This window comes from Lissotriton helveticus, chromosome 8 (assembly GCF_964261635.1).
Source record: "Lissotriton helveticus chromosome 8, aLisHel1.1, whole genome shotgun sequence".
Lineage (NCBI taxonomy): Eukaryota > Metazoa > Chordata > Amphibia > Caudata > Salamandridae > Lissotriton > Lissotriton helveticus.
Window position 1 is genome coordinate 798,939,532 of NC_136069.1, and position 24,953 is coordinate 798,964,484.

Below are 24,953 nucleotides of genomic sequence, written 5' to 3' on the forward strand. Positions count from 1 at the left end.
TTACAATCAAAACAGCCTTCTTAGTGGCAGTAACTTCTGCCAGGAGGGTGAGCGAATTGCAGGCTCTTTCCTCTCAGCCTCCTTACATGGCGTGTCTTTCCAGACAAAGTAGTGCCCCCACTAGGACTTCGTTCTTGCCTAAGGTGCTGACACCTTTCCACCTAGGGCAATCTGTCACCTTGCCCTACTTCTATGCTCATCCGCATCCTTCTAAGCAAGAAGAGCGTCTCCACCGTCTGGACCCAAAAAGAGCCTTCTCGTTCTACCTTGATCTCACTAAAGTGTTACAGATGGATGATCAACTCTTTGTGGGGTATGTTGGAGCAAAGAAGGGTAGTGCTGTGCAGAAAAGGACCATCTCACTTTGGATTATCCTCTGCAAACAAATCTGTTACGCTTTAGCAAAGAAACTGACTCCTGAGGGCCTCCGAGATCATTCTACCATAGCTAAGGTAGCCACCACGGCTCTTCAGTGTGGTGTCCTAGTCCTAGACATGTGCCAGGCAGCTACGTGGGCATCCCTGCACCCATTTGCCAAGCATTCTAGGATAATCAAGTCTGTAGGGAAGGACTTTTTGGTCGTTCGGTCCTACATGGCTTTCTAGTTTAAAATGTTTCCACAGTTCCTCCTCCGGGGATGGTAGTGCTTGGGTATCTGTTCTAAGGTAAGGAGTCTGCGGCTAGTTGTCTCTATGAGATGGACAAGTTACTTACCTTTGGTAACGTCTTATCTGGTATTGACTAGATCTAGCCGCAGATTACTTACCGACCCATCCATCCTCCCCGCAATGCGGATCAGTTTTTAACATTAGAGATGTCCCCCTTCAGGGCCCTAGTTGTTTTAACACACCATTGTCCGTTCACATTATGGGTCTGTGCTTCTGGCGTGGAAAGTCATGAAAAGTACTGACGTCAGCGCTTCGAGGTTGTGCCTGTATAAACAATGCCGACTTCACAATGATAAACCCGACGCCTACGATGTCACGCGGAGTCAACCAATACCACCTATCAGCGTGCAGGGTTACTGCAAAGAAAAATCTGCCGGATCCAGCCTGCCGCCTGGAAGTTCTACGGTAAGGTCTGCGGCTAGATCATGTCTTACCTGATAAGGCGTTACCGAATGTGAGTAACTTGTCCTTCAGTACCATTTCCCTATTTCTGTGTACTGCGATACCAGATTTTGATTTTAGTTTTGTTTTTTGTTTTTTTGAGAACCCATCTATTCACTAGAGCTAGGAAGTCTAGTATATGATTATAAAATACATTGAATGTCAAGCCTTGTAGATTTTGTGGTAGGCACCTAATAAATATCAGTAATGCATATGTTCCCTTCCTGTAGCCCCTGAAGTGCTCTACTGGATTAAGGGATATCAATATGTAGTCTATATCAATAAATGGCCACCAGAAACATCACAAGTGACATTCAGCCACTAGTGAATCGTAATAGACAGACTTAGACTTGTTGGGGTTGCTTCCTTGCCTCCCTATATGTGTGTGCATGTGTTAGTTGGTTTAAAAAAGTGTCTGAACCAAAGCATGAGCTGCATTTTCTTCCTTGGGTCTCCTGCCAGGTCACATCTGAACGTGCTAGCAGTGTGATTCCGTCTTGCTTTGTTCTTCTTGCATGAAATGAGCATCACAAGGATAGTCCTGAAGATTTCTGTCCATTATCTCCAAATTAACAGTTCTGCAGAAGAAAAAGCACTCATATTTCGATGAAGAAACTCAATTTCTGGTATTCAGCACAAAGGTTTTCCTGCACCAGTGGCTAAATGCCAAAGAAAGATGGTTGAATATGTGAAACCAACAGTATCTAGCTTCATTGCATACAAATCATTGCTTCATGCACAGTTTGGGATGTTCCCTTCTTTCTTAAACATTGTGCCAGTCGTAAATCCCAGCTGTAACTCTGGACTCCAGAGGTTGTGCCTGATCAGCTTTTGGCTTTCTCGCAAATTAAAACTTTTTGGGCAAATCTCTGATATGTTCTCCATCCCATCTTGCATTATTGATACTTTTTGTCTTGCTATCTTTATTATAAGGACAGTTGTTTATTATGAGCTCCTGATTTTTTTCCCTCTAAGCTTAATGTAAAAAAACAATACTTTCTGTTTAATTAAAACCTTAAACAATTAATTTAAAATTGATTCCATAAGTTGTCACTGTAACTCTGTTCCAACAATTCTTTTTCATATTAGTTAAAAATAAATCATCCCAAAATAATCACAGTCCGCATAAAATGTGTGCGATAAATATGTTTTGATAAAACATATAAAGAAGCAAAGCCAATACTAAAGAATACTTCTTCAAGGACAAGTTAGTTGAAAATTGAAGCTCCACAAAGACATTCTGATAGATACATCTGCCGTGTGGATTCCTCACCTTGTGAATATCCCCCTGCGTCAGCAACATTCGGAAATTCTTTTTGTAGCCTCGCGCCGACGTGGACTCGGACGTCATAGAGACACGACATCGCTCGAGACTCCGCTGACGTCACCGACGCCTATAACAGGCCCACGCCGGCATGATGATAATCAGTTCCCTTTTTTCCGCGTCGTCGACGCTAACGGTTTCGGGATACTCTGTAGCTTTACTGGTGACTTTGTTACTATTTTTCTTAGATTCTCCATTCTCTGCCTTTTTTCTTCGATTGTCATGTCGACAAAGAAAACCGGTTTTAAGCCTTGTAGAGAATGCGGAAAGATGATGTCCGTTACGGACCCACATCAAGACTGTATTTGGTGTCTAAGCTCTGACCACGACGCAGATACGTGTTCGTCGTGTCAGAAAATGAATCCGAAGGCTCTACGAGAAAGTCAAAACTTCTTGTGGCTAAGCTGAAGGCGAGTAAAGTTAGAAGATCTTCAAAACACTCGAAGAGATCGAAGTCGAGGTCCAGGTCGAGATCTAGTGAGGCGTCGGTCTTGAAGTCTTCATCTGATCATGCTTCCGGCTCTCGTAGAAAACATAAGAAGAGGAGACATGAGTCCCGACGTCATTCGGATGATAGGTCTGGCTCAAGATCGAAGTCTCCAAAGAAAATGAAGTCGAAGGTAATTCCTCCACAAGTGTCGGATCAGGAAGGTGAGGCCTCACCTTCGGAGTCGATAGTCCATTCTCCGACTCCGGTTCCGGATCCGGCTCCGTCTCCGGCTCCATCTTCGAATCCGGAGGACGTCGATGGAGTTCCTGTTGAAGAGGAGACTTCGAATCCTGTTAATTTAACAGATTCTAATCTGCCTCGAGGTCAACCTGAGCATCCACCATTTCCAGCTCCAGGTCAGGACCCTTCTGCGTTTCTAAACGCGATGTATGGTGTTTTCTCAAGATCATGGCACCCCTCTGGAGCACCTTTGGGTCCCATGGGTCCAATGGCTTTTAATTTGGGTGTACCTCACTCATATGCTCCGGCACCTTTCATGCCATATATGCCAGCCCCGACCCCGCTGTGGCAGTACCAGGCTCCACCGAGGTCGACGCCGATATCGACGCCGGCTCGACCGAAGTCGGCGACTCCGGCTCCGGCGTCGCCGGCTCCAAGCAAGTCTATGGAACATCCTTCCAAGCCTTCGGATTCGATTCCGACGTCGGCTCCGGCGCCGTCGGATTAGACATTGGATCCGGCTGCACTTCGAGTTAAACTGAGGTCTAGGAGAGAGGCTCAACGTCTCCTAGATGAACAGAGATTTTGTGAGTCTCATTCAGACTTGGAAGAAGGTGAGCTGGATGGGAATGATTTCGAGGACCTGGCAGAGGCAAGTGGTCTTGAGTTTTCTCCAGAATGGGCTTTACCTTCGGGGTCTGATACACCCTCTAGAGATGTTAAGCCATACCACGTTGTTATGAAGAAGGCAGCAGGACTTTTAGGTTTGACTTTACCTACTGTCGAATTTAAGTCAAATTTACTGACTGAAGTTCTTCATTCTCCGAACTCAGCGGTGGAACCTTTACTACCATTTAATGATGCTTTAACAGAGCCCATTATGGAAGTATGGAAGAAACCTTTTTCTGCTCCTGCAGTTTCAAAAAGTGTGGCTAGGAGGTATAGAGTGGCTCCTGAAGATCCTGCCTTCTTGTCATCTCACCCTTCTCCTGAGAGCTTGGTGATTCAGGCTGCTTGTTCTAAGAAGTCGGTTGGTGCTTTTCCGCAGGTGCCTGGCGACAAAGAGGCCAGGAAACAGGATCAAGTCGCCAAAAATACTTTTTCTTCTGCTAGTATGGCATTAAAATCATCTAATGCCACTTGCCTTATGGGTAGATATGTACATGCTCTTATGGACTCTGCGTTCATTGATCCCTAAGGTTCCGGAGGATAGCAGAAAAGACTTTGAGGAAGTTTTATCTGACTCTCAAGCGGCAGCCCGTCAGGTCATACAAAGCGGCCTCGATACTGCTGATTCGGTTGCAAGAATCATGGGCACAGCGGTTGCCACAAGGCGTTCGGCTTGGTTGAAGTCATCTGATTTTTCAGCTGATGTGCAGTCTGCTTTATTGGATTTGCCTTTCGATGGTGAAGGACTTTTTGGAAAGAAAGCAGACACGGCCTTGGAGAGATTCAAGGATAGCAGAGCAACCGCTAGATCTCTTGGCCTTCAGATCAGAGGTTCTACAACCAGGAAATTCAAAGGGTTTGGTCGCTCTTCCTTTCGTTCATATAGACAAGGTCAGCAGCAGCAGCAACAACAGCAGCAGCAGCAAAATACCTTGTATAGGTCATACAGGGGAAAGCAGAGAGCACGTCCTCGAGGTCGTCAAGCCTCTTCCTCCTCCACCTCCTCCAACCCCCCAGTCACGGAAAAGCAGCCCTAGATCCGCCATTCAGGATCATGTGGGTCCAGTGGGGGGTCGGCTTACCCACTTTCTACGGGATTGGGAATCGGTTACATCCGATCTTTGGGTTCTCAATCTCGTAGAAAATGGGTATGCCCTTCCCTTTCGGGAATTCCCTCCAAATTACCCTCCTTGTCAGGGATATTGCTCAGAGGAACACCTGTTACTCCTTCAGGAGGAAGTTCAAACTTTATTGAGAAAAGGTGCGATAGAGGTGGTTCCGGAGCAGGAAAGGGGTCAGGGGTGCTACTCTCGGTATTTCCTGATACCCAAGAAGGATGGCAGGCTTCGTTCCAATCCTGGATCTCAGCATCTTGAATTTTTATCTAAAGCAGGAGAAATTCAAGATGCTCACCCTTGCTCAGGTTCTTCAGGCTCTGCTGGAAGAAGACTGGATGGTGTCGCTCGACTTGCAGGATGCGTATTTTCATATCCCAATCCTGAAGTCGCACAAGAAGTATCTCCGTTTTACGGTGGGATCGCAGCACTATCAGTAGCACTATCAGTTTGCGGTCCTTCCGTTTGGTCTTACTACAGCACCTCGAGTCTTCACCAACGTGATGGCAGTGGTGGCGGCGCATCTCAGAAGATCAGGGATTCCTGTATTTCCTTATTTGAACGACTGGCTGATCAAGGCAGAGTCGTCAGAGAGAGTGCTCCATCATCTGCAGGAGACAACCCAGTTGTTGTACAGGTTGGGTTTTTCGATAAATGTACCCAACTCTCACCTGGTGCCCTCCCAGCGCAACCTGTTCATAGGTGCTGTACTGGACACAACTGTATGTCGTGCATTCCCTCCCCTTCAAAGGATTCACGACATACAGGAAATGATTCCTTTATTTTACAATGGAGCGGTCGTTCCAGTCCTGAAGGTCCTTCGCCTGCTCGGTCTGATGGCTTCATGCATTCTGTTGGTCAACCATGCACGCTGGCACATGAGGGCGCTCCAGTGGTGCCTCCGCAGGCAGTGGTATCAGCACAACGGAGATCTCAGGGAGTCAGTGAGGATCTCCAGAGAAGCTGCGGCGGATCTGTCTTGGTGGGGCGTGGAAGGCAACCTGTCTCAGGGGAAGCCTTTTCAGCTGCCTCCTCCGGGGGCCACAGTAATAACGGATGCATCCACTCTAGGGTGGGGTGCCCATCTGGGGGATCTGGAGGTCAAGGGTCTTTGGTCTCCAGAGGAAAGGTTGCTTCACATCAACCTTCTAGAATTGCGGGCGACACGTTTGGCGCTCAAGGCCTTCCTCCCTTCCCTTTGCGGTCGTTCGGTTCAAGTCCTGACGGACAACACGACCGCGATGTGGTATATCAACAAACCGGGAGGAGCGGGGTCGCAGTGTCTCTGCAGAGAGGCTCTGCGTCTCTGGTCCTGGGTTCAGGACCATCAGATTTGTCTGATGGCAAATCATCTGGCCGGGGTTCTGAACGTTCGTGCAGACCGTCTCAGTCGGCAGTTCTCTGCTGACCACGAGTGGAGGCTTCACCCAGAGGTAGTTCACGACATCTTTCGGATGTGGGGGACTCCTCGGGTGGACCTGTTCGCCACTTGCGAGAATGCTCACTGCCCGTCATTCTGCAGTCTCCAGTATCCGATGCAAGGAGCCTTGGGGGATGCGTTTCAGTTGAGTTGGAGAAATCAACTCCTTTACGCGTTTCCTCCCATACCTTTGATTCCTCGGGTTCTGAGGAAGATTCGCCAAGACCGGGCCCGAGTCATATTGGTCGCCCCGGACTGGCCAAGAAGGGTGTGGTATACAGATCTTCTCCACCTCTCCTCTCACCCGACGCTCCGTCTCCCTCTCAGTGCAGACCTCCTCTCTCAGATGGAGGGGCAGGTTCTACACCCCCACCTCCAGACATTACACCTTCATGCCTGGAGATTGGACGGGGCAACCTGAATTCCTTTTCCCTCCCGCCTGACGTTGTGGATGTCATCTTGTCAGCCAGGCGTGACTCCACTAAGTCCATTTATTCTTATAGATGGTCAAAATTTGTCATGTGGTGTGGGGAAAAGTCTATTGACCCTTTGAGAGTCCATTTATCTGATGTTCTCCAGTTTGCCCTTTCTCTGGCGCAACAGGGGCTTGCTGTTGCCACAGTGAAGGGCTATCTTTCAGCGCTGTCGGCATTTCTCTGCTTGCCTGACCAGCCATCTCTTTTTAAGTCTCCTGTAGTTTTAAGGTTTTTGAAGGGCCTCACAAATAAGTTCCCTCCTACTCCTTTTATTGTGCCTCAGTGGGACTTAAATCTTGTCTTGACTTTTCTGATGGGTGCTCCCTTTGAGCCTCTTCACAAATGTCCCATGAGACTTCTTACTCTTAAAACAGTCTTCCTCGTTGCAATAACCTCGGCAAGGAGGGTAAGTGAGCTTCAAGCTCTTAGTTTCAAGCCCCCTTTCTTGACCATTCATGCTGATCGAATGGTTCTTAGGACCAGGGCTGCTTTTCTGCCTAAGGTGGTAACTCCTTTCCATTTAGGACAGTCCATTACCCTACCTACCTTCTATCCTCCCCCTCACCCTTCTAAGGAGGAAGAGAGACTACACCGTCTGGACCCCAAAAGGGCGGTGTCTTTTTACTTGGACAGATCTAAAGACTTTCGTTTGGATGACCAGCTCTTCATTGGGTTTGCTGGCTGCAAGAAAGGAAGAGCGGTCCATAAAAGAACCTTGTCGAGATGGATCGTCCTCTGCATTAAGATCTGCTACTCTTTGGCCGGTAAGGAACCTCCAGAGGGTATAAGGGCTCATTCAACTAGAGCTAAATCTTCGACCTCAGCATTGGCTAGAGGTGTGCCTGTTGAGGATATATGTAGAGCGGCAACTTGGTCTTCCCTCCACACTTTCGCGAAGCATTACTGCTTGGATTCCGAAGTGAGGAGGGACGGCCACTTTGCGTGTTCTGTCCTTCAGGATTTCCTGGTTTAGAAGAGTGGACACCCTCCTCCGGGAGTGGGGACTGCTGTGGGACTCTATTCACAAGGTGAGGAATCCACACGGCAGATGTATCTATCAGAAGAACAAGTTACTTACCTTCGGTAACGCTTTTTCTGGTAGATACAATATCTGCCTGTGGATTCCTCACTGACCCGCCCGCCTCCCCGTTGTCCACTCTTCTATACCAGTGTTACTGTAATGTAATGTATATATATTTTGCTGTCATGGAAATGTTTCTATTGCTTTCCTGCATTTGCTTTACACTGTGTGTGTTTGCCCCTACTATTGTGTACTGTGTATACTGTATACCTTTCTACTGTCATTGGTCCGTCCGTGTGCCTCGATGGCACGGAAAAAAGGGCGGAACTGATGTCATCACGCCGGCGTGGGCCTGTTATAGGCGTCGGTGACGTCAGCGGAGTCGCGAGCAATGTCGTGTCTCTATGACGTCCGAGTCCACGTCGGCGCGAGGCTACAAAAAGAATTTCCGAATGTTGCTGACGCAGGGGGATATTCACATGGTGAGGAATCCACAGGCAGATATTGTATCTACCAGAAAAAGCGTTGCCGAAGGTAAGTAACTTGTTCTTTAGGATAACCATGCACTTTCTACTGTCAGTGCAGGGTAAAAAGAAATTGTAAAAAATTACATTAAAGAAGACAACACAATTGGTCCTCTTCTCCAAGCCCCAAAAGCGACGGATGCAGAGGTGTCTTTAGGCGTCAGGTTTTTCCTTACCGGAGCAGTCTCAGTAGAGTGGACCTGTGGTGCAGAGGCTGCAGGCGGCTTCGAGGAGTCCAAGAGGGGTGCTATTATGATGGACTCATGCTCTGGAGGGCTGGGGAACTTTTTTGGCACCATTAGCCCACTTCAACTCGGGCTGGAGTCGACGGGTGCAATGGCTGCTTCAGGTGCTGGGTTTGGTGGGTCCGGAGTCCTCTTAGTCTAATCATTTGGAGTTCTTTAGAACAGGTCCGTGGTTCACAGGAGGTCTTGAGTCTTTTTCAAAGGCAGGCAGTCCTCCCAAGTTTCAAGGAGTCAACATCTGCAGGACAAGTCGACTTTGGCGCAGTTTTCGACAAGTGCTGCAGACAGGACGATGGGGCAGGGCCAAGTCATGTGGTCTTTTCAGTCTTTTAAGCTTTTGGGCTCTTTGGTGTCCTTTGTCTTCTTAGGTCGTCAGAATCTGCTTCTCTGGTGCCAGGGACTCCCCTAAATACTGAATTTAGGGACATTAGGGGAGTGTAGGGTAGTAGCAAATGGGCTTCTGACCCTTGGGGTCACACTATGCCCCCTATATGACCACTTCCTGTGGGAACTGGGCATAACCCTGAACCAGAATTCCTAAGTATGCCATCACTAAGATGGCTACCTCTGAAAAGTCTTGTCCACCTCGCAGTTAGCTCACCTTTGGGGTGGTACTTACCTGACAAGCTATTTTTCCCACCTTTCCTTGTGCCAAGTGAGCTTTGGACGGGGGTGGCTTCCCCTCCTGTGGAAGGAGCGATATTTGCATTCCAAAGACAGCGGCTCCTTTGAAGTTCACCATCCAAGGAGGCTAATCAGCAGGTCATCCTGTGGGGGGAGGGTATTCAACCCTCTTCCTGGATGGGCTTTTGTTTTTTTTAGAAGGACACATCTGTCAAAAAGAGATGGATTACCTCATAAACCCCCATCCAGTGACTCCAGCTATTTATGGTGTTCCAAAAACACACAAGAACACAGTTAACCCACCTTTGAGACCCATTGTGGCCTCTATTAACTCCAGTACAGAACCTCTCTCAAAATATTTGGACACCTTTTTATGCCCTCTTACCACCACGTATGCCTCTTACATCAAGGATACTGGGCATATAATTAAAGTTCTAGAACACTCTCCATTCAACCAAGATACCCAGCTGCTCGTAACATGCGACATAGAATCCCTTTATACTAATATTCCTCAAGACAAAGCTATGGAATCTGTTGCAGCATTGCTAACAAGGACACCTGGACCCAGACCTGACAACTTCATTTTGGAATGCCTCAGAATGGTCCTTCATAACAACTATTTTGAATTCGGAAACGAAATATACCATCAAATCAAAGGTGTCAGTATGGGGGCTTCTTGTGCCCCCAGCATAGCGAACATCTATATGGGAGAATTTGAGCGCAAAAACATCTATAATGAAATCGCGCCTTTTTTTGAGAACATCTCCAGATGGCACAGATTCATAGACGACGTTTTTTTCGTCTGGTCAGGAACAGAAGATCTTTTGAAGGAATTCATAGAATGGCTTAACTTAGCTGACAAAAATCTCAAGTTCACTCACACCTTCTCCTCAGATAAAGTGGAATTTTTGGACATATGGATCCGACATACAGACGGCAAACTAACAGTTGACTTATACCGTAAACCAACAGCCAAAAACACCATCCTGGAACATGGCAGCTACCACCCCAACTGCCAAAAAAATTCGATCCCATTTGGCGAGTTTTTACGAATCAAAAGAAACTGTACAACTATGAAGGACTACGAGACACATGCAGAACAACTAACGAAAAGGCTACTAGCAAGAGGATACCCCAAACGCCTCATACGAAGCTCAATGAAAAGAGCAAAATATTATAATAGAGATGCCCTTCTAAATCCTACTCCAAAACCTAAGGAACAAAAACTGGTATGTGTCCTGAACCACTCCACTATCAACAACAAAATAAGAAAGGTGATCCATAACAACTGGAAAATATTGAACACAAATGACCAAGACAGCAGACTAAGTAAACCCATCCTAGCTCTCAGAAGAAATCAGAATCTTCGAGACAAGCTGGTACATAGCAGGTGGAAAAACAAAGAAGAAAAAAACAAACAGAAAACTATGGATGAAAATCCACTACCAAAGGGCAACCACAGATGTGGCAACTGCCACGCATGTGACCATGTCATCACTGGGGATAAATGGACCTATGGACGAAAGCATGGAAACTTAAAAGAAATGACCAACTGCAGAACAAAAAATGTCATATACCTTATCACTTGTCCTTGTGACATAGGATATATAGGTGAAACATCTAGAGAATTCCGGACCAGATTGTCGGAACACAAATCTGCCATTAGGACGCAGAAGACCAATGCCCCCATGGTATCTCATTTTGTCCAATATGATCACAATGAAAGAGATCTGCGATGGCAAATTCTAGAACATGTACAAACACCCCCTGGAAAAGACCCTACAGTCTATCGGAAAAAACGAGAAACTTTTTGGATCCATTTTTTGGACACTGTGCGATTCGGGCATAACGAGGAAATATCATGGATAGTCACCCTCTAACGAAACTACTGCTCTAGGAACTAACACAGGTCCCATTTTTCAATAGCAGACCAAATCTTTATTTATGGTATTCAGCACACTTCTACACCTCTGCATGACAATTACTTTCTTTGAAAGACCTAACTCGCCAATATAGCAGCAATACGATATATCCTCCCTGCGTTATGGACGTTATGCCATCTAAGTCCACCCAAGCCCTTTCAAATATGGCCGCCACTCTGCAGGCTCGCCATCATTGCAGTCTGTCAACTATTTTTAGTTGCCACACCAGGCAAGCAATGGAAAAGTCCGCTTCCCACCTCGACTACTCTCCATGTGAAGAATATCAACAGGGAGTATTTAAATGAAGCCGCAAGTCTGAGAAGCCCCTATGCTACGAGCACATTCCAGAACCCCCGGTCGCGGCATCAATATATCGCACACACGGTAAGAGAATTCGGAGTAGACAGGCATTACTCTCGTGCCTTGCTGCCCTTCTCTCCCTTTATCAGCATGCTCGGAAACGAACTTGTATTATACTCTACCACGACCCATGCAGTATGTGCAGTGGCGTGACACGCGAGCCCCTTTATTTTTGTTTATTGTTGGCTCTCTTAGGCACCCCCGGGGATCTATCTGACCCAAATTCTCTGCGCATTTTCTTTCCCAGGATCCGAGCGTGACATCGAACAAACACCGGCATCCGCGAAAGTCCCAGGACTGCCGTTTACAATTCTGTAAATGCAAATAACAAGGTAAGACAAATCTACTCGTAGAATATTGTCACTCACCATATTTTTCGATAACCGGTCACAGCACAGCCGAAACGCGATAGAGCTGCCAGCACTACCATGTTAGATGTAGATTTATGCACATGCAGTCTGAACAAAATAGTTAAACAACCTCGATAGAATTAGTTAACAACCCAGTCTATCACAAAAATGTCAGTAGTAGTGTGCGATCGCTTTATGATCTACACGCATTGTTCTTTTAGGAAACAGACAGAGGTTTGAAACACTGTCCCTTCTGAGCAGCACTGATACGGATAACCACAGCAGATGAGGTATACTAATCTCCATCCCACATGGTGTAACCACTAACTGACTGTGTACCTAAAATCTAAGAGGTCATATTATATTCTGTTCCAGATCCACATAGAAAGCTATTCGGGACAGACACAGAATCAAGACCACTTTTTCCCTTGACGTACTTGCAAGATAATGAGTATCAGTACTGCACTTTAAGGTAATATCAGCCCGCCTACCTGTCATTTACCTTGCCGGAATTTAAACAATTAGGCAGATATTATCAAACTTTCCTGCTTTCTCCCTAGCTCGCAATCCTGTGAAAACCATAAAACACCGGTCATTTTAAATAAAATCACGCTCAGACTGCCCGTCTCATAGGTAATTATTTCTCCTTAAACGAACTTGATCTAACCTAACAGCACCGAGCAAATAAGCAAACCACCCTGTTCCCTGAGCACACTAACTAACAGCAGCTTTTTTCTCAAACTGCATGAACTAGGCAAAACGCTTTTAAACACACTGGGTGTATTGAAACCCTATGGAAACTGTGAAATCCTAACTCTCTCTCCCTTTTTCTCTTTGCTCTCCTCTTGTAATGCACATGACTATCTAAAACACTTGGGCTTCTTTCCTATTTTTCTAAATGTTGTAGCAGGATGCATAATAGACTATGAGCGCTCTTTTGTTTGTTTAAACCATAAAAGAAGTTATACACATATGATGCCGACAAGATGTCAAAAGAAATTGTGAAATTAAAAGTTTTTTGTATTTTACTGTTTTTCAGAACAATTGTCTTATGCCCTCAAAGATTTTTTAGCCTGTGTTACATTATTGTGTATATATTTATCTGTCTCTGGCCCTGAGGAAGGTGACACTCACCGAAACGTACGTCGGCCCAACATCCATAGTCTTGGATACGAACTGGTTATTTCCACCTTAACTAGCTGAATGTTACCATCCACACTATTATAAGTATCCCAATAAGTACACCTCTGAGTTGCCACTTGTATTAGTCTGTTTTTTGTAAAAATTGTTTTCGTTGTAGTGTTCATTTTGTTTAGTATGTTTTCTTCCCCTCTTTTAATAAATTGATAAGATAAGTATGTAAGGAAGTATGAAAGGTAGTATGTCTGATTAGTAAGACTAACTGTTACCCATTGTCATTAGAGGGCACTCTTTGCAACATGGACAATGTTATGTACAATTGTATAAATATATCTTAAAAAAATATTGAGAAAAAAACGATAAAAATATCTAAATAAACTTATATGTTTGAAAAATAATCTAAATCTTGTTTCTATATGGCATCTGTGTTCTAAATAGTTTGGATTTACTCTATTAAAAAGAAATATAGGTTCTTAGAGGTCTTCTCCTTTTTGCTTGGGCTTTTGTTTCTGACCTGAGAGCAAAAGGTTCGTTGCCACAGGAGGTCAGGCACTTGTTTCATGTGGCAGGCTGGCAGAATCCAGTCAGCAAGCACACCAGAGGCTGGTAGGTTTTCAGGGGACAACTCTTAAGGTTCCCTCTGAGGTCATGTTTTGATCAATCCAACACCGGCATCAGTGTGGGTTTATCTAGACGAGATGTTTGGTACCAACCATCACTATTTTCAGTGAAGCATTCTTGTATCTGGGGAACTCGTTTTCACCAGTGTCCAGTACATGGTTTAGGATGGCTTCCCTAGTCACTTGCACTGTCAGCAATAGGACTGACCAGCACAGGCTCAATCATATGTGTCCTCGCATATAATATTAAGCATCCTGCCTTCGTGCAGTCAGATCTGCTGTAGGGGTGACTTACATACATCATAATCAGTGGTAGAGGACATGGCACACAGGGATGTGTGACATGTCGGTTTTCACTTTTGTCTGCACCATGACACGCAGCTGGCATGGCAATTGTTGATGTGCTTGGTGAGGGGTCCCTTAGGGTGGAACAATTCGTTCTGCAGCCCTCAGAGACCCTCTTTAGTACCTCAGGCCCTCTGTACTAGGGTATCATTTACTAAGGTCTTGCAGAGGGTGCTAAAGGTTTTACCAATTGGGGGAACAATTTTACAGTTTTCGATAGAGTGCTTGCACTGGGGACCTGGGTGGCAGGAACCCAGTACACTTTCAGTAAAAATCACATCATGTACAAGGCATAAAATGGGGGAATCATGTCAAAAAGGCACTTTCCTACAGCATGTTTCATCAAAGCCTGAAGTATCTTTGAAACGAAAATGCTCAATGTGTCCAAAACCTAGCATTCTTGCAAAAACATCGTCTAGACATCGAGACAGAGTGTTGCATATCAAAAGGACGTTTACTAGCTTAGTACTTGATTAACTTTTCGAAATCACTCCGTCTTGACCTTGGCAGCTCTCTTGCTCGGATGTGTAGCTTCTTGTGACTTCTTTAACAAAACATGAATCCCATATTAAATTGTTGTAAAGGTAGCTACTACATACCTTATGGATTAGCCATTGATTACTGTTTGGAGCACAGAGAGAAATTGCTATCCAGTTTTTGTTTGCTAACAATTTTTTGCAGCCAATTTACTAAGTACCCAGTAATTCAGATCAGGATTGGTCAAATAGACATTGAAACAAGGCGCCAGCGAATTTAAGGAAATTATTGTAGGTGGTATGGTTGCTAAATTAATAAGTCTCCACTCAGCTTGACTTTATATTCTCTAGGGAATGCTGTTAAACTATAAGATTCAATGTGTTAAATAATGACATCTGTGTAATGCAAAGTTTACTAGGGAAAGTATTTTTAGTCAATGCCATTGAATTTCCATGAAAATAAAATAATCATTCATGGCCCCAAGTATGTAGGGTATTTTAGCTGATCTATCCTGGTTTTATCATCTACGCAAAAGGCAGTTCCAAATGCAGTTACTTTTGTTTTCAACAATTAGTATAAAAATGATTTGTTTAAGGAAATGTTCATTGTTATAGTTTACTCTGCTATTTAACCTTTGAAAGGGCCCGCCATGTGTGGGCTGTATTCCCCGACAAGCTGCATGCGCAGTAGCATGGTATGGCAACTAACAGAATTGGCAGGATGTAAAAGATTGATTACTCCTATGCACATGTTTTACTGGGGACAAGGAGGACATGACAAAGGGGGCAAATGACAGATCAGAGGCCGATTGTCCCGACGCTCTTATGAAGCAGGCTGGACAAGGACTTGTGCCGAGGTTAAGCTGGTCTCTCCCAACGCCAGGTTCAAAGAAATTCATTTAACTATTTGAACCAGACATACCTGACACCTCACAATCTGACTCAGATTGACCCTAACAGGCTAGTTGCATGCAGGAGATGAGGGCTAAATACGGAGAACTTCCTGTATATGACTTGGTCATGCTAAGCTGGGATGTGTTTTTGGAGAACCGTCTCGGCGGAACTATCGCGCTGGAGTTGTGCTTACTTGACATTCTGAAGCAATGGAAGTGTGCAAAATACACAAACACATGGCGGCACTTGGCTTGATGTTGGCTTAACGGGGGATCTCGATACACTGGGTAGCACCACAAGCCTCACAAATCACCCCGTAGAAAAAAAGACCTACTGGAGTGGGCAGTTATGGCATATGAAGTTCAGTGAGAAGAGATGACAAGGTGAGTGAAGACTTAGTAGACTAGAGAGCAACGATTGAACAGGATTTTGACATTTGTTTTGAATATGATTGACAGGATCATGGAACAACATGGAAAAGAAACTCCTTCAGAGTCCACATTGGTAAGTTTGGATGTGCGCGATAATATGAAGAGCATTGGCAGTGGGGTGGTATTCGGATGGTAACACTGGATCATGCTGTAGTGTAGTATAGTGATCATGCTGGGACTAACAACAAGATTGTTGCAATCACATTGACTAAACTCTATGTTGTTTTGATCTAAAAAAATAAAAAATTTAAAAAACCTTTGTGAACTTATCAGAGTGGTGTCAAAGAAGTCTTTATGTTCTGCGTACACTGAATACCACATTGAGAGACCTTGCACCTTAAAAGTTGTTGAAATAACTACTCTGCTCTGTTCAAGGTGAAAAGCAGAGGTTCCAAACAGTACATCTCCTTAACCTATCTTGGGATAAGACATTTACCACAAACCTAATGTACTAGTATGACATCTAGGTATTAAAGCTGGTACTTCAATGTCAACCCCCAGTGGATTAACTTACGTCACATTATTATCCTGTCTGTTTTGGCGACAGGCCAAAACTAGGAAACGGTCTACTGATCCTGTATCAGGAACATTACTTGCTGTTAAATTAAAATGACTTCTTTCTTTAAACCAGAAAGTTGTTCCAATATAAACTTTGCAAAAACCTTCAATTCTGCAACCAGTAAAGCAATCTGCCTACAGTTTACCAGATCTCATCTTTCTCCTTTTTTAATGTCTCCATACTGACGGGTTCAGCTTACTGAGAGACCTCCCACCAACACGCAAAAAAAAAATACATACAACAAGTAGTACAGAGAGAGTGTAGTTAGGGTCATCCCCCTTCACCTATTAACTCTCATGCACGTTTCTGTTGCTTGGAAGGGCTATCCATCAAGCACATGGCATTTTGTGGAAGAATGTAGTGTCCCTTATTGTTCTTATTAGGCTTAATGATGCGACATCAACTAGTAAGCTTACACACATCCGGTCCCCATCCTCTCTACGCTTTTACTTCCCCATCTGTCTTCCTATATATCCTTGCAATGCTTCCCTTTCACTTTTCCTACCGTCTTCTTCCTCCCTCATGCTCTACATACCCAGTCCTTCCCTTTCACTAACACCTCTGCATTATCCCCCCATGTTCTCACATTCTCTGCTGCACTTTCACTTTTTCGCATCCCTATCTCACTATTAAACCCTTGCTCACCCTTTTTTGCACTGCCTTCCTTGTTTGAAGTGTTTCCACTTTCCCTCTCCCTGGTTGACAATGACTCCTTATTTCTCCCCTATACTTACTTTTTCCCTTTTATTTCTTCTCGTCCTTCTCCCTGGTTTTCCTGTGCCAGCTTCTTACTCTTTCCTTCAGTTATTTTTCTTTCCTTTTCCTCATCACATATCCCTTTAAGTCCTGACCCTATACACTAGTGGCTACCCTCCTCTTGAGCTAGCACAATCTAAAGAAACAACTTAAATTAACAAGCATTTGCAATGCAATAGGTCTCGCAGTTGTTAGAGTTTGAGCTATTGGCCTTGTAAGTGGCAATGCCTTTTATTTATGTGTTGGTTTTTAAAACATAAATAGAAGGCATTCTCATTTACAATGCCAATAGGTTAAACTCTCGCAAATGCGAGACCTATTGGATTGCAAATGCTTGTTTCCTGGGCCAACATTGCCTTGATGTTTTCTTTTCTTAAGGGGCACGTGTGGCTATTTGGACCGCACCTTACAGTGGCGGCTTTAATAACAGAGTGGTGCGTGATAAGGGAGAGGGGGGCGGTGGGAGGAGGGGGTGCTCCCCTCATAAGTTAGCGCTTGCCGATGGTAAATTCATCCCTCAACTGGTGCCATTAAAAGCCCCTCACACTCTCATCTATGAGAGAGCGGGCACATGTACATCCTAGGCTTCCAGCAGCCTTCAGCAGCACAGAAGCCTGGACCAAACAGCACACTTAAATCCTCTCACGTGCTATATCATGGACCCCTCTGCATCCTATCGTAAAACAAGGTGAGCTGGCTGGGAATGTGTTGAGATTTTCTGGAAATACGAAGACTATGTTCGAAAAGACAACTTTGATTCAGATGTAGAAAATACGCCATGTGGAATGAATGTTTCCACACGTACCTGATGTATTACTCTGTAAGTACTGGGGTACGTGTCCTTGCCTCTTGCATACGTGCAAAGCATGGATGTATGCTGCGGATTCACAGCAGTTTTGAAAATCCTGTGGTTGCACCCCTTGGGATAGAAATAATATGCAATTATGCTATTTCCCAGAATGCGTGTTTTTGATCTAGAAATTGTACTATTTTCTATTTATCGCCCGGAAACACTAAACAAGCCGGTGCGTTCTCACAATTTGTGCAACACTTTTGCCTGCTCCTTTGTGTGTAAACTGGACGTCAAGATGCGTGTAAAAAAAACATGTGCTTTCCAAGTTCCAACTAGCGCTTCTATGGTTTGTAATCGCTGTAAATAATGCACGTTACTGTTATGGTCCTCCGTTTACTAACCTTGAAGGAGGGAAGGTTGTCTGTCTTGGCGGAATTTAATTCTGTGAGTTTCAGAACACTGCAGTTGGTAGCGGCCAACGTTATGCTCGCTGAGTTACACTCCCTGTAGGTTCATGCCTGTAAGTTGATTACGTATAAATACACCAATATGAGAATGGAAGCTCATTTGCATCGCACCTTCTTAGGCACCCTGCAAGGTACACGTTCATCTTAGATGTAAATCGAAGACATCAAAATACGTCAGTGCGCATCCGGGTGACCAGCAATGCATAGTGAATAGGCGCGAACCACGCATGCTTACCATAAGGCCTTTCCTAAGTCGCGCCTACTCCTGGGGAAACAAGTGAAAGTGAAAGAGCACCATGCGCGCGTTGTAGGCACGGCGTGAGAGTGCACATCGGCGTGGCATGCGGCTCGTGCCCAGTGGCGGCGCCTGAGGACTTGGCCGTACTTTACTAAGTGCTGCTTGGCTCGTGCGGCCCAAGGAGGGGGCCACCAAAGTGCCCAAAGGAAAAAAAAAACAGTAGAGGAAGTCCGGCGGGAGCCCACCCCGCCTTCGTGAATGCCGCATGGTGCGGACAAAGCAGGATTTCAGGTGGTGCTCCTGAGAGCAAGATGGAGCCCCTCGTGTTGCTGCAGTGACCGACTGAAGACGGAGACCAGCCGAGTAGCAGCTCAGAATCCCCACAAGAGCCGGTAAGTGGGGTGAGGCGTAAGTGTAAAACATGCCGCGCTTGGAGTCGCATGCTTTATACTGCCAAGAAATTACAAAACGCTTGAGAACCCAATCACACTCGCTGTGGCACAGAAATCTGAATTACTGCTTTATTCGTGCCAATTTCCTTTTTTGCTCATTCTCTTCCTCCTCTTGTTTATTTTGCATGCGTCACAAATGCTATAGCAAAGTACACAGCAAGAAAAAAGCAACCCCCGTTGTTTTCCCAGTTTGTTGTAGAAATGTATCAAAAGCTGACACGCGAGATGCTTATATGGGGTTTAGAAGTTCGTGATTTATTGAATTTTCAGTTTAAAGCTCGCGTGCGCATTAAAAAAAAGAAAGTGATATTGCATGAGGCTTGCGAGGGCGGAAGAGGGACAGGAGATGTGCACATCGTGTGTCTGTACATGCGTGTTCACGGGCGCGTTCACAATTCCTGTCGGGCCCGCGCGTGCACAATTCCTGTCTGGCCCGCGCGTGCACATCTCCTGTCTCCCTTCCGAAGCAAGTCAGTAACAATAGAACTCGCTAGCGACAGCGCTTTCGCGCTGCGTCGCCAGGCGAGACATAAAATTTGCTAATTTCTGCATGCAAGTGCCTGGTAAGGCCTATCACTGTCCTGGTGACTTATAGATCATAAATAAGTTGCAAATTTAAGTTAAAGACGCACCTTCTCTGTGATTTGGCCATTGAAAACAAAATGACAGTTACGTTTTTTACTCTTGTTTCTTTCTGCTTTCGACCAATGGGGATATTCAAGACCATCTGCTTTATTAATAATTCTCTGGTATCCTGGAAGGTGCAGTGGCGGTTGCCAGTGAATTCTCTAGTAAGAGTATGGTACTGAAGTCTACTAAGGCAAATATTTGCTTCTGACTAAAAGGAATTTTAGTAATGGCTTAAAGTACTGTGACCATCTACCGTAAAGAATTGTAACATTTATGGTACTGCATCTTCCACCAGGAAAGTGTTGATTACTGCTTTTCAGACCTCTGAGGTCATGTGAATGCCACATTTCTGTTAGGGTGTTGTGTTCAGTTCATTTCAATCTTGTGTCTTTGGAAGGTGCAAAATAGAAAAATGTTAATTGGTTGGACCGCGCATGCACTATTACAAGCACTGCCAAATCTGTTAGATTTGGCTTGTGTTTTTAGTGACATGCCAGATGTACTGGGGATGCTGGTTTAAAAAGAAAAAGCTAGATATGTTGACTTTTCCAGTGCTCGTTAAATATTGAGCTTAATGAGTGCTCCTTTTATCAATTTGAACTACAATCTGTAAATAGAATGTTATCATGTAAAGTGTTTCAGCCCAGGTTGGCAGACAACTTTGTACAAATATTGTATAGGCCTCTCCCATGGCACCTTTGCTAAGATAAAGTTCACGGGCTGTCCTGACACACCTGGTGGCAGTTCAAAGATTTCTGAGTTCCAAGCTACTCCTCAAACTATTTGTCAAGATAATGAACCATGTAAGTAAGAAAGGGATCATGTATCTATCAGAACAAATGTAAGTCTGTTTCTGGATTGCCCTCCCTCAGGGATCGTAGGATTCTTATACTGTTTGTTGTAGGAGCTTCACAGTACTTGCAGACCTACTGAGACTCATACAAAATGCATGCAATAGTTTTATCTTTTGATGGTTATATTTATCAGATCACTTCTAATGCAATTATGACTGAGTTATTGGCTACAATATGGTTGTGGTTTCTATTTAAAAAAGTATTTCAAACGTTTTTAGGTCTCGCGACCTATCGATATGCGCATCGAGCGGAGCGAGAATTCAAGCGGCGAAAACATCATGAAACCACCAGCTTTTTGCTGGCGTTTTCATGGCGTTTTCATGCAGTTCATGTGAACCACGTGTTCAAACATGAACGCGCATCAGCCTCCCTCCATTTGCCGCACAGCACATCAAAGGGCTTCGCCCAGCGTGCGCTCTGCGGCTTCTCGGCTTCTCCTCCCCTAACTTCCTTGCATTTCTCCTCCCCCTCCCCAGCCAGCTTCCCCCAGGCCGTGTTCCCTCATCCCTTGCACCCCCTCCAATGATCGCACGTCACGACCAGAAGATTTTTTTTTTTAAAACAACTTCGTACAGCTCCTGCCTTGACTTTTCTTGCAAGGTAAGCGCCGCATACAACCCTTATTCACTAATATTGACGCACAAAAAACGCCCGCTTTTCAAATCCTTGCCGTCTTATTTTCTTTTCCGTATGTGATTCACAATGCTTTTACTCGTGATTTGCTTACCGGCCCTCCCTTTCACACGCTGAGCGCCCGCATGCAATCTTTATTCGTTGATACCGACTGCCCTCGCTGGGACTTAGCCATATGGGTTTTTCTTTTGTTGTTTATATTTTCCCTGTATATGACTCATTACGCCTAAACTTAATATATCCTTACCGGCAATGTTGTTCTGTTCAGCGCTTGCCTTTTTATTTTTGCCCATATCCAATGATTTCACCAACATAGAGAAGTACTTAATTCTCTGACCAGGCTCTTTGTATCTAAGCCATTCACATCAGGTTCACAATGCGACCTACTCCACTGCGCCTTTCTTCATGCATATACAAACGAGGTCCGACTACACGGTACAGTTTAACGGCTCAATAAGCGCTCGTGCTGAACCCAACGGCTTAGTTAAAACCAAGACACAGGAAAAAAAGAGGGAGGAGATTGCCAAAAGATTATTTTTCTTTCTGTTAAACTCCCCCACCCCCTCCTGCGCAGTCGGCAGTCTCTCGCCTTCTTCCGATGCTGATGAAGGGGGTGGAAAATAAAACAAGCATTGGCATTGCCAATAGGTCTCGCTTGTGGGACCTTATAAGTATTTAGTTTTGCAGCACAATATCCGATTATGCAACAAGGATTCTATTTAAAAAAGTATTTCAAACGTTTTTGCAAGTAGTCACTGCTGACTTTGTCAGGAACATTTACCTAAGATCTGGAAGACTACTATTTAGAAGATTCTAAGATCGCAGACCTCATACTCTATAATTCGGTGAGAATAAACACATTTCAGCAGCTCTAGGACTTTTATGATGCAAGAAGATAACTGGTCTCCACCCCTCGACTGGCATCTTGGCAACACTCTGTATATGCTGTGTCAATACTGTGCCTGTTGAGATGCAGAGACGAGGGAAAACCCAATTAGGCAGCTGGAAATAGTTATTTCTCAGTGCTTGTAGCATGCAATAAAGTTCAGATGACAATGGAAAGGCACTTGTATTTGCCCTGCTACTGTATAGATAATCTATTAAATAGGATAGGAGATGTTAAGACAGTGTGCTTACTTATACCGGCTTGTCCATATGGTGAATTCAAAGATGGCAGTATGCATTAAATAAATGAAAATGTCCCTTGTGTAGCAGAATTTTAACAGTATGAATTTTGTTATCCATTGCATGTAATTTCTGCATATGACTTGTGACTGCACATTTACAAAAAATGGTTTTATGGTTTACATCACCTTTTCTTAGAAAGTTGTGCACATTTTATTGCAAGAAACAATTTGCTCCATAAAATTCTGACGTTACACAAAGCAATCTGCGACATGTATTACTAGATTTTGATTTGCAAGTTCTACAAGATGTCTAATTGAACGCTTTAAATACAGTTAGTGTGCCTGCCAGAGAAAGAGGTGCAGTATTTGTCACACAGAAAATCTATACTTTCATAATGTAAAGTATTTCTTTGTTCACAAAGGCTATTGAAAACCCAGTTCGGACAAACCAGATACCGCGTCAGATTCCTGAGCAGTCATTTTACACAAAACCATTACCAGGAATTATTATGGGTGGAATCCTTCCCTTCGGATGCATCTTCATTCAGCTTTTCTTCATTCTAAATAGCATTTGGTAAGTTGATTAACTTTATTTCAGCCTTTTGCTGCCTTCTTCCTCTTCTGACAATCTTAATCGCTATCTTTTTTTTCAGTATGCAGTTTGCTTGTTTGCCACTATTCTGTTTCATGTTTTCCGAAAGGTCCCCACACTAAGTACCTTCCCTAAAAGTTTAGCCATGTTCTGTTGTATTAGGAATATAAAGATAATCATGCCAGCGGGTGGTCACGGTTTCTGTCCTCCTTTTGGAATCTTGCAGCTGTGAAAGAGATCGTAAACCCGCAAAGTGAGTGACCCATTAACAGATCAGCAACCAGGAAACATATTAGGGCTTTGAAAAATATGCTGGACAAGGCACTCAGAAGCCGAAGTGGTCTTAAAACAAGTACAGGGGGTAAAAGAAGAAAACAGAGCAATGAAAAAGAAATATAGAGAGGCAGTATGTGAGCAAACGAAAACTGCCGTGGAGTTCTTTAAATGGAAGTGCATTGATTTCCGCCTGATTACGCCACTTCCCTCAAAGCCCTTCATTTTAATCTCACTAAACTCTAAAACATCATAATCCTGGTTAATGCAGCAGAGATCTTGGACTTATGGGCTGAAGTTCCTAAAAAAAGTCTTAAACCAGTATCACAGCATAAAGAGTAAGCAGCTAATGAAAAATATAGAGAGAAATATGTGAAGTGAAATAAAAGTTGGAGAGCGCTATGTGGCCTTTTTTTGTGCATATATAGCGCAAACTCGACCCGAAGGTATTGGAGCGTATTACATGAGGTAAATAAGGACACATTCATTTCTTGGTAGGCATGAGGACATTAAGTGATGTGCCCAGAATCACAGGAAGTTGAGCCAACGCCGAGGCTTGAACCTGGTTCCCCGGTGTTTAAATAGGGGGCAGCTATAAGTCTGTTGAAAAGTAGTTAAAACCACCATCCTATTAATGGTTAAGCTTTGTTAGACCTATGGGGTGTAAGATCGCAAAATTGAAGGTATGTAGGAATCGCAAAAATATTTGCGATTCCTTAATATTCCTTAATTGCGAATCACAAATTGAGATTTGCAATCAAGGAATACCATACTATTCATTCCTATGGGCCAAGAGGCCCATAGGAATGAATAGGATTTGCGCCAACAATTTGTGAGTAACCAAGAGGCACTCACAAATTGCGGGCGCAATTTCAAAGGTGCAAGGGTTCCAAAAGGACACCCTGTTGCACCCCTGAAATGTCAATGTGTGCACATGTGGCGCATATGTGTGCCACATGGCACTTTGTGAAATGCCAAAACGTACTTTTTGAAATGAAGTCCCAAAATACCACCAACTTGAAGTTGGTGGTATTTTGCATTTCCTTATGGCAAAATCGCAATTTGCAATGCCTACCAGCATGGCATTTAGGGAATCGCAAATTGCGATTCCCTAAATGCTTGCGCAAAATAAGGAATCGCAAATTTTGCGATTCCTTATTTTGCGTGCGGTGATTTACCTACCTACATTGCTCACAGCGAAATTGCGATTGCAAGCGCTGAAATTCTGCAAATTTCAGTGTTTGCGATTGCAATTTGGCTTCCTACATATGGCCCTATATCTAGCCGCAGATTCCTTACCGTCCCACCCTTCCTCCCTGATCTCCGGACAGATCTCTTGGGTCAGGGCTGATGCCTTTTAGGTCCCTAGTTTGGACACACCAGTGTTTGTGCTCTTCATGACTCCACGCTTCTGGCGTGGTAAGTCATGAAAAGTAACCGATGTCAGAGTGCAGAGGTGGCACCCATATAGGTGAATGTGGATGTCAATTCCGGTGCAGACGACGATGCACGATGCACGAAGCCAACATATGCCACCTATTAGCGACAAGGAGTACTGCTCACAAAAAATCTTATGGATCCAGTCTGATGCCTGGGGAAATTCAAAGGTAAGGAATTTGCGGCTATATATAGTCTCTACCAGATAAGACGTTTCCGAAGGTAAGTACCTTGTTCTTCATTGTTAGACTTATATAATGTAAAGGCAATAGTGGATTATTGATGCATTTCTGTTGTTTCAGAAGGTAACTTCACTGTTTTCAGGACACAGTGCATAATCTGCTCATTTACATATTTATAGCACTTTCTAATCATGATGCTGACTCCATATAGTTAGGAAACACTAA

At 44.3% G+C, this 24,953-nt stretch overlaps 1 protein-coding gene across 1 annotated transcript in view; it reads left to right on the plus strand.

Annotated features, from left to right (window-relative positions):
• Nucleotides 1-24,953, plus strand: part of TM9SF2 (transmembrane 9 superfamily member 2) — a 402,149-nt gene that overhangs the window by 295,712 nt on the left and 81,484 nt on the right. Inside the window, exon 14 of the mRNA XM_078657617.1 lies at nt 22,667-22,818. Coding sequence (XP_078513743.1) covers nt 22,667-22,818 — 152 coding nt within the window. The remainder of the gene's footprint in view (nt 1-22,666; nt 22,819-24,953) is intronic.